This window comes from Stegostoma tigrinum, chromosome 10 (assembly GCF_030684315.1).
Source record: "Stegostoma tigrinum isolate sSteTig4 chromosome 10, sSteTig4.hap1, whole genome shotgun sequence".
In the NCBI taxonomy this organism is placed as follows: Eukaryota; Metazoa; Chordata; class Chondrichthyes; order Orectolobiformes; family Stegostomatidae; genus Stegostoma; species Stegostoma tigrinum.
Window position 1 is genome coordinate 82,021,106 of NC_081363.1, and position 16,002 is coordinate 82,037,107.

A 16,002-nucleotide genomic window follows, 5' to 3' on the forward strand; every position below is an offset into this window, starting at 1 on the left:
GTAACGTCACCGGCGTTTTCCAACTGATTAATTTACGCGCAAGTCCCATTGAGGACATGAATTAGATTACTTGGCGTTTACACCCGTTGCTCATTTGCTGAAAGTTCATAAGCCTCGTCGTCAGTTATCTTCGCAAGTTAGTATAATCTCAGTCTGTCACCTCCAAATTTCATGGGACTACTCCTAGTTCCTACATGTGGAATATTCATATACATTCATATAAATTGATATGTCAACATTTCAGATCTTCAACTACTGATTGTGACAGCGACATTACGGTCTGGGGGATGTGTAAAATTCCTGCAGTGCCCTGTTCTTTGTTCCAATCACGACACAATTCAGTGGAGGATTTGAGTTATTGCTGTGCGAATCTCTGTCAGACAGCAAGTAAACTTGGCTTCAAACGTTTGAACTTCTCTTGGGAAGCGGTAAATTTACTGCAGGATTCCAGTGTGACTCAGCTTAATTGATACGCAGTCTTTTGGGAGAGGTTAGCTCTGAGAGTACATGATGTGCTCCTATTGAATACATATTAAGCACATCGCCGTTCAGGTATCAGGTTCCGCATCAAAATACTCAGTCAAAAACTTCCGAGACCAACGCTCAAAATGAACGGAATCAGAACTCTATATTTACCGAAAGCTGTCAGCCAGAGGTAGGTAGGAGGCCGTAATTCAACCTTTGGGTGTCAGTCACAGCTGACTTTTCCCTATCCATCTATCGCACAGTACCTGTCTAGCCAGTACTATTTCTGAACGCTGACTGTGTACTGTCCATTTCAATGTCTCTGTGAAACGGCTTACCTATTTTGGAAGTCGATAGACAAGTCGGTGAATTGGACATCCGTGTAGGTCAGTGGGAACTAGTGGCCACGAGTCTCACTCCTGTTGTGCAGTTTTTCCCCTTTTAATCGAATTTGCTTTTGAAATTTATGATAGAATCCACTCCAACATCTTTTCAGTATGTTCCGTCTCATAGCTTGCTGCGTTTAGGATAAATTATTGTCTTTGCTCTCAATTCCTTTGTTAAATGTGTGACCGTTCCCCAATCCCGTCATTAACGGATCTCCCCCACCCACTCTCTCCGGGAGAACTTACTCTTTTCAAACCCTATCACAATCTCAAAAGCGAATAACCTCGATATAGGTAAATACATAATTCTCATGTTATGCTCTGCGTGGATGACACAGTTCATTGTTTGAGCAACTGACCAGTTATCAGACTAAAATTGCTGGAAAACCTCGATTTACAGCATCCGCAGATTTTTTCCAGTTTTTATTTAGTTATCGGACTGAGCTAGTTTAACTCCATAAGGAACTGCACCCTCTATTTGGAGAGAGCAAATGTCCGGCAGTTTGTGTGAAGCACCAGCTCGCCATCGCATTCACCACACACGATATCAGCGGACCTGCAAATAATGTTCCTAAAGGGTTTACAGCAGAGAGGGCGGGGGAAACAGCGCGAAATGTCGATGTCGGAATAGTGTGCAGAACAGCTGCCAACTATGTCGCCACCCATTTTGTAGAATGAGTTTCCAAAGAACGGCTTTATTAAAAACCTCGTGAACCTTCCGTTTGATAAGGCTGATTAAAGTTAAGTTTTCCTCTATCCTTAACTACATCCTGGGATGTAGTTCTGATAGTACTGGCTGTAGGCTCCTGGTACCTCAATAATGAACAGTCGAGGTGGTATCATTGATCCTTTTATAATCTTTTATCCTTTGGACCTTTTTTTGTGTGAAAAACTGCTCAGCTTTGAAGGGCAACTTCTTCATCACACTTTTAAAACGTACTATTAGTGCCCTTTCTTGCAGTTGTTAAAACAAAAACTGATACAAAATCACATTACGAGGACATTTGAATAGGTGAGCAAAAGGTTGAAGGAAGAACTTGAAAGTTTTGAGGAATATGTTAAAAGAGCTCATCGTCCTCCATGGCGCAGCTTCTGGGGCGGAAGTGCAACACATTAATAACAAGTATCGTTTTTTTGAGATCGGACCCTCGGCCCCCTCCTTCCCTACCGTTATTGTAGGACAGAGTCTCGTCACGAAAGTTTACGAAGAAATTGTTTAAATGGAGCAGCGCCGGGGTGAAAGGCTGTAGTTTCAATCTGCAGCTGGTGGAGGAGATGGGTGTTTTACAACGCACATTGTGGACAGCAGAGGGCGGCAGCGGTCCGAAAGACAGGTAAGGAGGGACACTGATGAAGAGGGCAACATCTATGGGCAGAAAGTAGAATGCACCATTCTGATGAAGAGTCCTGGATTCGAAACGTTAATTTCTGCTTACTCTCCCCTGGGTGCCTCCAGACCTGCTGAATTGCTTCCGTTTTTGTTTGACATCTCCAGCAGCCGCAGTTCCTTGTTTTATGATGCTGATGAAGGCCGATAAGAGGATGGGGAGGAGAGTTGATAAGGAGATGAAATGTTTCTTCTTTCACGAGGAGGCATAAGTTTACATCACCACATGGCCCAAATGGGTGTTGCCAAGGGTCATGTTGAGCATTGGGGCCCACAGCCTTCACTGTATTAAATGCCTCCAGCTGTTTATTGATACTACATGGAGTACATTAAGTTAAATATTGCAGAGGAGGAGGTGCTGGACATCTTAAAATGTTTAAAGGTGGATAAATGCCGAGGACCTGATCAGATGAAGCATAGAACTCTATGGGAAGTTAGGGAAGTGATTGCTGGGCCCCTTGCTGAGATATTTGTATCATCAGTAGCCACAGGTGAGATGCCAGAAGGCCACAGGTTGGTTAACATGATGCTACTGTTTAAGAAAGGTGGTAAGGAAAAGCCATAGACCAGTGAGCTTGACATCAGTGGTGGGCAAGTTGTTGGAGGGCTAATTAGAGATAGACAGCATGGCTTTGAGTATGGCAAATCATGTCTCACTAAGTTGATTGAGTTCTTTTGAAGAAGTAACAAAGAAGGTTGCTGAGGACAGAATGACGGACATGATCTATATGGACTTCAGTAAGTGTTCGATTAGGTTCCTCATGGTAGACTGATTAGCAAAGTTAAATCACACAAAGTAGAGGGAGAACTAGCTATCTGGATACAGAACTGGTTCAAAGGTAGAAGACAGAGGGTAGTGGCGGAGGGCTGCTTTTCAGACCGGAGGCCTGTAGCCAGTGATGTGCCACTAGGATTGGTACTGGGTCCACTGCTTTTTATCATTTATACAAATGATTTGAATGTGAACATAGGAGATGTGGTTAGTAATTTTGCAGAAGACATCAAAATTAGAAATGTAGTTGACAGCAAGGAAGGTTAACTCAGGGTACAATGGGATCTTGATCAGATCGGCCAATGCACCATGGAGGGACAGATGGAGTTTAATTTAGACAAATGTGAGGTGCTGCATTTTCGAAAGGCAAATCAGGGCAAGATTTACACACTTAATGATGAGGTCCTGAGGAGTTCAGGTTCGTAGCTCCTTGAAAGTGGAGTCGCAGACGATAAGATAATGAAGAAGGTGTATGGAATGCTTGCCTTTATTCGTCAGTGCATTGAGTATAGGAGTTGAGCGTCATGTTGTGGCTGTACAGGACATTGGTTAGGCCGCTCTTGGAACACTGCTGCAATTCTGGTCTCTCTGCTGTAGGAAGGTTGTTGTGAAATGTGAAAGAGCTTAGAAAAGATGTACAAGGATCTTGCCAGGGTTGGAGGGTTTGAGCTGTAGGGTAAGGCTGAATAGGCTGTGGGGGCTACTTTTCCTTGAATGTTGGAGGCTGGGGGGAGGGGTGACCTTATAGAGGTTTATAAAATTGCATAGGGCATAAATAGTATAATTAGACAAGGGTAAATAGGACAGCATAGGCTTAAGGTGGAAGCGGAAAGATTTAAAAAGGACCTAAGGGGCAACTTTTTCACAAGAGGGTGGTGTGTGTATGGAATGAGCTCCTAGAAGAAATGGTGCAGGCTGGTACAATGACAGCATTTAAAAGGCATGTGGATGCGTATATGAATAGGAACGGTTCAGAGGGACATGGGCCAAATGCTGGCAAATGGGACTAGATTTAAATAGGTAAGCATGCATGAGTTGGACTGTTGGTTTCTGTACTGTGTATCTTTATGACTCTAAATTGACTGGAAATTTGCATCTGTAATGGTGGGACCTCTGGAGAAAGACAAGATGAATCATCCACTTGGCACTTCTGTCTGAGGACTGTTGCAAATTCTTCAGCCTTATCCCTTGCACTGATATGCTGGCTTTCCCCAACATTGAGATGTGGATTTTTTTTTATTCTTTCACAGGATAAGGGTGTCACTGACTAGGTCAGTATTTATTGACCATCTCTAATTGCTCAGAGGACCAAATTCATTGCTGCTGGTCTGGAGTCACGTATAGGCCAAACAAGGTAAGGGCAGCACTTTCATTCCCTAAAAGATACTGGTGAACTAGACGGGTTTTTTCAACAGTCGACTCATGGTCATCATTAGACTCTTAATTACATTTTTTAAAATTGGATTTAAATTCCATGATCTGCCCTAATGGTTCCTGGATTAACAGTTGAGCATGTATGGATAATCAGCACTGAGGAGAAGTCACTAGATTTGAAACATTAACTCTGCTTTTTTTCCCCACAGATGCTACTAGGCCTGCTGATTTTCCAGCAATTTCCATTTTTGTTTCAGCACCTGCAGTTATTTGGGGACACTCTCCATTCTAATAAACTAAAAAGATCTTGTCTATTTACCCCATCCATGCTCCAACCTCTATGAGGGGTGACCCTATAGAGTTTATAAAATCATGAGGGGCATGGATAGGGTAAGTGGAAAAGATCTTTTCACCAGGGTGGGGGAGTCCAAAACTAGAGGGCATAGGTTTAAGGTGAGAGGGGAAAGATTTAAATGGGACCTCAGGGGCCAAGTTTTCACACGGAGGGTGGTGCGTGTATGGAGTGAGCTGCCAGAGAAGGAGATGGAGGCCAGTACAATGACAGCTTTTGAAAGGCATCTGGATGGGTATATGAATAGGAAGGGGTTAGAGGCATAAGGGCCAAAAGCTGGCAAATGGAATGGAGTTATTTAGAATATCCGGTCGGCATGGGCGGGTTGAACTGTTGGATCTGTTCCCGTGTTATACGTTTCTACGACTCTATATGTATACTAGATTTTATCTCCACAACAGCTGTGTGGCAGTCACCCCTACCAATAATATAATAGACAGATGCATCTGCACCAGGCAGATTTTTGAGGATGAAAAATGTTTCTTATCAATGTTTCTTCTTTCTCCTAACCTTCTCAGATTAGTGTCCTCAGCCCAACCATCTTTAGCTGCTTCATCAGTTAGTTTCCTGCTGCCACAAGGTCAGAATTGGGAATGTTTGCTGGTGACTGCACAATGATTGGCACCGGTTGCAATTCCTTAGATATTGAAGCAATCTATATCTAGATGCTAAAATGTGAGGCTGGATGAACACAGCAGGCCAAGCAGCATCTCAGGAGCACAAAAGCTGACGTTTCGGGCCTAGACCCTTCATCAGAGAGGGGGATGGGGGGAGGGAACTGGAATAAATAGGGAGAGAGGGGGAGGCGGACCGAAGATGGAGAGTAAAGAAGATAGGTGGAGAGAGTGTAGGTGGGGAGGTAGGGAGGGGATAGGTCAGTCCAGGGAAGACTGACAGGTCAAGGAGGTGGGATGAGGTTAGTAGGTAGCGGGGGGTGCGGCTTGGGGTGGGAGGAAGGGATGGGTGAGAGGAAGAACCGGTTAGGGAGGCAGAGACAGGTTGGACTGGTTTTGGGATGCAGTGGGTGGGGGGGAAGAGCTGGGCTGGTTGTGTGGTGCAGTGGGGGGAGGGGACGAACTGGGCTGGTTGAGGGATGCAGTAGGGGAAGGGGAGATTTTGAAACTGGTGAAGTCCACATTGATACCATATGGCTGCAGGGTTCCCAGGCGGAATATGAGTTGCTGTTCCTGCAACCTTCGGGTGGCATCATTGTGGCAGTGCAGGAGGCCCATGATGGACATGTCATCAAGAGAATGGGAGGGGGAGTGGAAATGGTTTGCGACTGGGAGGTGCAGTTGTTTGTTGCGAACTGAGCGGAGGTGTTCTGCAAAGCGGTCCCCAAGCCTCCGCTTGGTTCATTCTTACTGGAACTGGTCACTGCCTGTCACTTGTGTGGCACAAATATGGAAATAGGAACAGAAATAAGCCATTCAGCCCTTCAAGCATGCTCTGCCAAATAAGGTTATTCATCCACCCCTACCCTGTGGCTGCTTTTTCCCAAATCATTCAATCCCATTAGCCCTAAGAAATATAACACCTTCTTGAAACTATTTAATGTTTTGGCCTCAACCTCTTTCTATGGCAGAGAATTCCATTGGTTCACCACTGTCTAGATGAAGGAACTTCTCATCTTCATCCTAAATGGCTTGCCCTGTATCTTTAAACTGAACCCCTGGAAACTGCACCTCCCAGTCGCAAACCATTTCCACTCCCCCTCCCATTCTCTTGATGACATGTCCATCATGGGCCTCCTGCACTGCCACAATGATGCCACCCGAAGGTTGCAGGAACAGCAACTCATATTCCGCCTGGGAACCCTGCAGCCATATGGTATCAATGTGGACTTCACCAGTTTCAAAATCTCCCCTTCCCCTACTGCATCCCTCAACCAGCCCAGTTCGTCCCCTCCCCCCACTGCACCACACAACCAGCCCAGCTCTTCCCCCCCACCCACTGCATCCCAAAACCAGTCCAACCTGTCTCTGCCTCCCTAACCGGTTCTTCCTCTCACCCATCCCTTCCTCCCACCCCAAGCCGCACCCCCCGCTACCTACTAACCTCATCCCACCTCCTTGACCTGTCCGTCTTCCCTGGACTGACCTATCCCCTCCCTACCTCCCCACCTACACTCTCTCCACCTATCTTCTTTACTCTCCATCTTCGGTCCGCCTCCCCCTCTCTCCCTATTTATTCCAGTTCCCTCCCCCATCCCCCTCTCTGATGAAGGGTCTAGGCCCGAAACGTCAGCTTTTGTGCTCCTGAGATGCTGCTTGGCCTGCTGTGTTCATCCAGCCTCACATTTTATTATCTTGGAATCTCCAGCATCTGCAGTTCCCATTATCTCTATATCTCGATGCTGCCTGGACGACTAATCAGGTTTGGGCTAATGGGATTGAATGATTTGGGAAAAAGCAGCCACAGGGTAGGTTTGGGCTGGCAAGTGGCAAGCAACATTTACCAAGGAGTCTAGGACCAGGGGTTCAGTTTAAAGATACAGGGCAAGCCATTTAGGATGAAGATGAGAAGTTCCTTCATCTAGACAGTGGTGAACCAATGGAATTCTCTGCCATAGAAAGAGGTTGAGGCCAAAACATTAAATAGTTTCAAGAAGGTGTTATATTTCTTAGGGCTAATGGGATTGAATGATTTGGGAAAAAGCAGCCACAGGGTAGGGGTGGATGAATAACCTTATTTGGCAGAGCATGCTTGAAGGGCTGAATGGCCTATTTCTGTTCCTATTTCCATATTTGTGCCACACAAGTGACAGGCAGTGACCAGTTCCAGTAAGAATGAACCTAACCATTGCCCCTTGACATCCAGAGGAATTACTATTATAGAATCCCTCATTATCAATGCCCCTGGGGGAGATGTTGGAAGGGTGTGGTGATGGTGGAATCCTGTAGTGAGTAGTTACCTCTCTTTCCGCCATCTACAGGGCACAAATTAGGACTATGATGGAATACTCCTCACTTGTCTGGATGACTGCAGCTCCAACAACGTTCAAGAAGCTTGAAACCATCCAGGACAAAGCAATCCACTTGATTAGCATCACATCCACAAACATACACTCACTCCACCACCGCCACTCAGTAGCACCATATACAAGAGGCACTGCAGGATTTCAACTAGGCTCACTATGCAGCCTACAACCACTATCATCTAGTAAGACAAGCCAAACAGAGACATGGGCACACTGTCACCTGCAAGTTCCCATCCAAGCCGACACCATTTTGATTTGGAAATATATCACCATTCCTTCAGTGTCTCTGGGTCAAAATCCTGGAACTCACGGAGCCCCTCACTGGCATCATCAGCACTTTGGATGTGCCTACACCGAATGGGCTGAAGCAATTCAAGATGACAGCTCACTATCTTTTCTAAGGTAAACAGGAGCAATAAATGCTGGTTCTGCCAGCAACGGCCACATCCCATAAATGAAAAGACAGTTCTCACAAGATATCTTTTAATGGGGGTCTCATCACCAATAACCTATTTAAAATGGGTTTGTACCACCAATATCCCATTAAGCTCCGGGTCTTGCTATCAGGCCCCTCATTGAACACAGTATCAATACAGAATCCCATTAAACAGTGGCTCTCTGCATCAGCTTTAGTTGTATGTTGGGGAATGGTATTGTCAGAGGCCGTCAGCTTGTGTGGAGTGGATCTGAAGCATTTCTTAAAACAAAAACTGGTGATTTGGGGAGGAGGTGCGGACTTAAAATTGCAAGAGAATATAAAAATTCTATTAAAATGACCACTGAAGTGAATTAAACTGATCTAGTTATGTACCGAGTTCCCTCATTGTAAAAATTGATATGACTGTCTTCATGATTTTGGTCTGGTGAAGGGAAATTAATGGATACTGGGTCCTTAAAATGTGTTGGATCTTCCTGTACTCTCCCATTCGACTACATCTCATCCCAAGTAGCAGTTAGAGTTCTCAAGACAGAAGATAGAAATCCTGAACTATACAAACAAAAACAACTCCAAATCCATGCCATGAAACAGAAACTCACAAAGCTTCATTAAATCCACCAGCACAGCTATTTCTTCTCCCTTACTATGGACAAGACCAGAGCATCCTCAAAATATTTTTAAAATGTTAGCTTAGACTCTACCCTTTTTTTATTTTTAAAGGTAGATGTGAAGTGCTGTATTCCAGATGCTATGCCACTGGTCAAACTACTCGACATTAAGCAAAACACAATTTGTTTAAACACTATAGTTAAAAGACAAACAAAAGAAAGGCATTTAGATAACTACTGAAAACTTAACTGAATAATAGATACAGTACCTGTTACTAATTAACTGTTTCAATATCGTAACATCCTACAAACACACTCCTTAACAAAAATAGCAAATTATACATTCGGTTTTCCAATCCAGGAGGAAGAAACATCAAGAGAAACTTCAGAGAAAATAGCAGCTAGGAATCATTCACTGCAGATTCTAACTCTTGAAACCCCAAAGGCTTCGGCTGCTTAAAGCTAAAAAAAACCCCAAAAAGTCTGGTCTGTGAAAGCTGGCCACACCCAGACTGCTAATGTTCCAACTTTAAAAGAAGACACCCAAGGTCTCATAAGTTATTTACTTAGGTGGTCCTAGTAGCCAGTTCGGTACTTCTGCCTTACAATTTCTCTTCAAAAAAGGGGAGAAAATAACCGTTCAAAGTGACAGCATTGTTATGCCGTTAAGGAATAGCACTCAGTCAAAATTGAAATAGATGCACAGACATTTTATTTTAGCAAAAACTGGCTCAGTGAGTTATAGATGAAAATGTAGACCCAAGATGGCTGAGGTGTCTTGGATGACTAAAGTATAAGGCTCTCTGGATGAGAACAAACACTACGGCAATGCAGACAGCATATGCCACACACTGTACTGGCTGTCATGGAGGAATTTTCTTATTCAGGTAAAATCTGTGCCATTAATCAAGAATGAGACTGCTCCACTGCTCATACTTTAAATATATAAAGAATAATAAATAAAGAAACAGAAGTGCTTTTCTTTGTAAATAATGATTCACTGGACCGATTGCACTCAGTTCAGTTACTATTTGCAGGTTTAGGAACAATGGTTTATTTTAGAATCAGTTTTGGAAACTGGCTTTCAAAGTATACTTAGTGCTGGTGAATGTAACTACACTATTCCAGTACCTTGTTTGTTTAACTCCATATATTCCTTTTGGAAGGGAATGCAGTGCTGAAGAGGAATACAGAACATCAGATGTGCCATGTCTTCACGTCTCTGAAGAGAATTCAAGATTTCCCTTGGATATGTATTGAATGGCTGATAGAAGATCAGGCCATATCTATGGATTACTCCAGCAAGCATAACACTAACTTAACATTGCACAAGGTATAAATTCCATTGTTAGTACTTTCTGAATAACAGAATAAAATTCAAAAGTTCCTAGAGATTAAATGAAGTCTAATATTTTTTACTACAGAAATGAAAATGACCATTATGAAGGTCTGAGGTGGAATTTGGCAGTAGTGAATTGGGAAAATACATTAAAATGTCTGATGGTAGATAGACAATGGATAGTATTTAAAGATTTTATTGGAAAAAACCTCATACATTCAAGCTGAAATGCATGGGTATTTGGAAAAATGTAGAACAGAGAAGAGGATTAAGAAATTGATAAAGAAACAGTGAATAGAAGATTAATGTAAAATAACCAAAAAAAAGACAATAATAGCTTCTACTGGTATGTAGAAAGGAAAATGCTTGCAAAGGCAATTGAGTCCATAACAAGCAGAGACAGGAGAAAATTTGTAATAGGAAATAAAGAAATGATAGAGAAGCTTAATAAATACTTTGTGCCCATCTTGATAGAGGAATATACAAGTTTCTGTAAAATAATTAAGATCTAAGGGTCTGTGTTGACAGACTGGGAGGTTGTAAATGTAATGTTGTTTAATCAAGGATTGAAAGAGAAAAAAGGGAACCACAAACATGTGAACCGAATGTCACTAGTAGGGAAGATGCTAGAATTTAAAGAAGTGATTATTGAATAATTGGAAAATGATTAGACAGATTCAACATAGGTTTATGAAAATGAAAATCATAGTTAACAAACCTGACAGATTTTTTTTGAGGATGATATTCGCTGAGTTGATGAGGGAAACTAGTTGATGTGGTGAATTTGGATTTTCAGAAGGCTTTAGATAAAGATCCACACAGGAGGAGAGAAAAAAGAATAAACTGCATGGGATTGGGAGTAACATGGATTGAGAATTGGTTTATAGGTAGAAAGTAGAGAGTAGGAACAAATGGGTCATTTTCAGGTTGGCAGGTTGTGATTAGTGCTAGGGTCCCAACTGTTTACAATCTATATTAACAACTTGTACATGGGAGGAATTTGTAATTTTCCATGTTTGCAGATTATTCAGCACAGTGGGAATGTGTTGTGGTGCAAGCAAGGAGGCTTTAATGTGATTTAGACAATGTGATGAGTGAAGTGACATATAATTTTTAGAGTCTGTAGTTTAAAACAGCAGCATAGTTCTGTAAAAGGTTTTTAAAATGTAACTAGGTCAGACTGTCCTTCCAGAACAATGAGAAAATCTAGTATGTCATAGAGCAGAGACCCATGCAGTGTTAATGGAAGATAGTTTTTTTCATTGTATACAAAAACAGAAGTTACTGGAAAAGCTCAACATATCTGGCAGCATCTGTGATGAGAAATCAGAGTTAACGTTTCAAGTCCAGTGACACTTCCTCAAAACTAGTTTTTAGTGCCATGGTTTACAACAAGTGGGATAACACTGAAGACCAGCGATCTTACTGAAGTGTAAAAAATATTTAAAGGGTTGGAGATTGTGGAACTGACATTATAATTTAAAAGTGGGATGTCATTTATTACTGAAATTGTAAATCTTTGGAATTCTCTATTCCAGTAAGTTTAAAGTAGAGATTGATAGATTTCTGCTTACCAATGGCATAAAGAGTTATGAGGATAGTGGAGATAAAAAGCACGGAAGTCTTCGATCAACCACAATCATATTAAATAGCAGAGCATGCTCAATGGGCTGAATAGTTTACTCCTATTCCTATTAGCTTATTTTTGGTCAGGATAAAAAGAAAACCCAAGGATTGAAAGCTTTTAACCAGTTTGGAGGAGACCTAACTGGGGGCAAAAGAAAGGAGTTCAAAAGAAGTACAATTAACTCAGTAGAAATGTTTAGTTTGTGAAACTTCCAGACCAGGACCGTTTTACTTGAAATCTGCAGATTATTGAAAGCTGAGAAAATCTAAGCTTTCAGTTCTGAAAGTATTCATGTAAGAATACTTCACAGTTTACAGGAAAAATCTGGAGAGAATTAATTGAGTCAAACTTAAAGATTTGATATAGAGGAGTTTTTTTTCAGATTTGAATTGCTACAATAGATAGTATTGGATAATAGGATGTGATTTTGCTGTATGTTTTAAGATCTTTCAAATTGTTTTCTATAAATAGATAGCTTTGTTTGTTTCATATCTTACCCTTTTTGTTGTTAAAAAACCTCTACAGCCTTGTTGTGTAACTATGTTTCAATAATTAATCACCCCATATTAACTAACTAAATAAAACTATATAAGCTATCACACCTGGGATCTGGCATGTTTGACATATAGGAGGAATTTAAAGACAGATCTTAAGGACAGATCTGAGGAATACACACGTAATAGTGAAGGAGAAAGGTGATTCTGTAGCTACAGCTGGATACATAAGAATGGAACCAGGTGAATGCGGTTCAACAGCGAAGGAGAGACAATCTACCACAGTTACAATCGTATATGATGTCATTTGTGACATTGATAAGAGGCAGTAAATTTGTGAATATTTCATCAACTTCATGGTCACTTTCATCAGTTCTGAACTTAAATTCTGTAGTAGGATTTGAACTCTCAGAGTCTCTGATTACTAGTTTAGTTAATTAGCCAGTGCCTACACTCTGGAAGGTAGTCAGCAGGAGAGATCATGATGCTTAGTTGCCTTTAGGATGACTGTGACTGACTACAGTCCTTACTATCACTTTGGCTGAGACCAGCTAATTCAGCACAGCTAGATGGAGCTAGGAACTCTTGTGGTTTACTCAACACACCTTAACAACAAGTCATGGTCAGAAATTTTAAAAAATTGCTTCTTGGTAGTTCTATTTTGGTTCTCTTTTATTTTCCATTGGGTCAGGTGGCTCCAGAGTACAAACTGGCCTTTGTTGCAGCTACTTTAAGTTGTGAAACAGATACAGAGACCCAATTTTGAGGGTTAAAGTTTTGCACTGTAAGTATGCCTGAAAAAATAAGATTTATGATACAATTTGGCTATTTTTCATAAGCTGCTGGCATCCTATTAATGATATAATGCCCTAATGTGACTGATAAGCCTAGTGAGTGTTTTTAGGATCCCTACCATAAATCCGATTGCAATGTAGGATAGAAATTGATTCTTACACAGGAGTCAACTGAAAGATTCAGATATTGTTCCAGCTGAGCCAGTGGAAGCAGAAACCATAGATTCCTCCACCAGAATGCCACACCCCTCCCAACCCACCATTGGTCAGCTCCATATCGTCATGGGCATAAGGCAGAGGGCCTACATTCAAACTCCACAACTGCATGAGAGACACTGTCAGCTCAGATATAAAATAACCCAGGCCCCATTCCAGGTAGATTTTAGGCTTCAGTTGGCATTCTTTCTGGGCCTGAAAATGAACATAGACAAATTCCTAAAGGCCTAATGTTGGTGATGCAAGATAACATTCATATGGAAGGACTATCAAGCTGGATGTGATCACCAAGTTTATTGCACAATATTTCACAGAATAATTCCATGAACAACAAAGTTTGCATATAATCATGAATTAAGTAAAAGAAGGCAAAATTCAGTTTCTCAGAAAATGTTAATAGTACCTGGTGATAGTGTTGTTAAACATTTTTATTCCAGTTATAAATTCTTACTCCAGTTACAGTAGTAAAATACCATACCAGTAAAGTTAAAATCATATACATTTTTGGGCACAATATTCAGCTTTTCACTCCTGTGCTCAAGAAGCAAAAGTTATTGTCACTGATGGTGAGATTAACAGGATACTTTCTCAATGTATTGCACTTGTAAGGGTTGGGTCTGTAGCTGTTATTAAATAAGATTAGTGAATGACAGGATCAATAACAAGGATCCCTTTAAACATTTTCTTAGATGTCAAGGAAATTAAAGGAATGGGTATTTAATTTACATAATGCAAATGAAAAAACTACACAGAAAAATGAGGTATTTGTTACGTAGGGATGTAACTGTGCCATTGTGTATTGAAAAGAAAAGGCCCAGGCAGGTTTTATGCCATGAAACTTCATGTCCAACTATTAGAATATTTAATTGATAGTTTCTTCCAATCCCTCAACATTTAGAACATAAAAGCAGTTGTGAATAGAAATAATCTCAATGTTGAAGCACCAGGTAGTGAAGACATTGTACTAAAAAGCGAAGGTGGGCGCACGCGCGCGCACACACACACAAACACACACACACACAGAGCAATACATTACTTTTAAATACATTTCCAAAGGGCCAAATGACTTACAAAAGTCACAAAAAAGTTCTAGCCAATTAAAAACCTTCACGTGTCTTTAAAAAGAAAATTTGATCAAAGTTTTATTTGGTTGAGGTGAAAGTTCCAACTTCATCTGCAAATAGATATGTTGTGTTTGAATGGTGGCAAGATACTAGTTCCAATTAAATATGATGTGGAGACTGACTAAGGGTATTAATATTACAATCATGAAAGAACCAAATTTTTTATTAGAATAAACAAAAGCTTTGAGTCTCTAAGCCTAAAAGAGAAGGGGTTCAAATAATTAATGGTGTGCCCCTGGAATTCTCTGCCACAGAAAGTGGTTGACAACAAGTGGTAAAACATTGAATGTTTTCAAGAAGGAGATGATATAGTTCTGAGAGCTAAAGGGTCAAACGTTATGGGGTGAAAGCAGGAACAAGTGAGTTAAATAATCAGTGATAATCAATGAATACCGGGTGCAAGCTATCTGGAAGTATCCATGCAAGTGGATAAGGTGGTAAGGAAGGCATATTGCACCCTTGCCTTCATTGGTAGGGGCATTAAGTATAAAAGTTGATAAGTCATGTTGCAGCTGTATAAAACTTTAGTTAGGCCACATTTGCATTTCTGGTCATTACATTATAGGAAGGATGTGGAGGCTTTGGACAGGGGGGTGAAGTGGTTTTTCAGGATGTTGCCTGGATTAGACTGTATTAGCTATTAGAGTGTATTAGCTATAAGGAGTGGTCGGACAAACTTGGCGTGTTTTCACTAGAGCTTTGGAGGCTGTGAGGCAACCTGATAGAAGTATATAAAATTATGAGAGGCATGGATAGCGTGGATAGTAGAAATCTTTTTCAAATAATAGGGACATAGGTGAGGGAGAAAGTTTAAAGGAGATGTATAATGAAAGTTTTTTTTTAGAAAGGAGGATGATACATACTTTGAAAGTGCTGCCAGGGTAGGTGGTACAAGCAGATATGATAGCAATATTTATCAGGCATTTAGACAGACAGGCAGGGAATAGAGGGATATGGACCATGTGCAGGCAGTTGGGATTAGTTTAGAATGGTATCGTGGTCAGCGCAGTGATGGTGGGCAGAAAGGCCTGTTCCTGTGCTGTTCTATGTTAGGCTCAAAGTGCCAAATGGCCTACTCCTGTTCCTATTTTCTATGCTTCTATTGTGCTAAAATAGGAAGTAATGTACTCGTTATTGCATTCAGATCCACTTCATATCTCAATGAATGCAAGAATCTCTCAGTCAGATTAGAATTTAGGGGCAGAGCCTTACAATGATCTGCACAGGATTACCATTATTCAAAGAACTCGGTAGGTGGAGCAATGGGTTATAAAGAAGTGTTTTAATAAAATGCATTAAAAGCTGAATTATACCAATATATTTAATTACCAATAATTCATCCTGATCACACTTCATGTTTGGAAGGATAAAGTCTATAACAGTACCACTGAGTATAGCGTTGGGGGTCAAAGTGTGGAAATTTCACCTCCCCAAGCATCTTCTCACCCGCATCCCTCGAAATTTCCTTTATAAAAATCTGAATGATAGATTTCAATATATTAGAAATTAGAACAAATACAGCCTGAATTATTAATAAATACAAAAATTTTAAATTCAAATGTTTAGTGCTAATTTTAATTTTTGTAAAACAAAAACAAGATTGCTTGATGCAAACATACTAAATATAACAATTCAGCAGATTGCA

At 41.0% G+C, this 16,002-nt stretch overlaps 1 protein-coding gene and 1 long non-coding RNA gene across 5 annotated transcripts in view; one reads left to right on the top strand and one right to left on the bottom strand.

Annotated features, from left to right (window-relative positions):
• Positions 1-332: 332 nt before the first annotated feature.
• LOC132210067 (uncharacterized) lies at positions 333-12,141 on the top strand. Its single transcript, XR_009446254.1, has 4 exons — positions 333-655; positions 4,261-4,364; positions 7,672-8,118; positions 9,930-12,141. It is a non-coding gene; the product is annotated as an uncharacterized LOC132210067 (long non-coding RNA).
• Positions 12,142-13,574: 1,433 nt separating this feature from the next.
• Positions 13,575-16,002, bottom strand: part of LOC125455417 (regulator of microtubule dynamics protein 3-like) — a 224,728-nt gene continuing 222,300 nt past the window's right edge. For all 4 annotated transcript variants that reach the window (XM_048537350.2, XM_048537346.2, XM_048537348.2 and 1 more), the window contains one exon: positions 13,575-15,834. In XM_048537350.2, the coding sequence (XP_048393307.1) occupies positions 15,703-15,834 (132 nt within the window). In that variant the 3' untranslated portion in view covers positions 13,575-15,702. The remainder of the gene's footprint in view (positions 15,835-16,002) is intronic.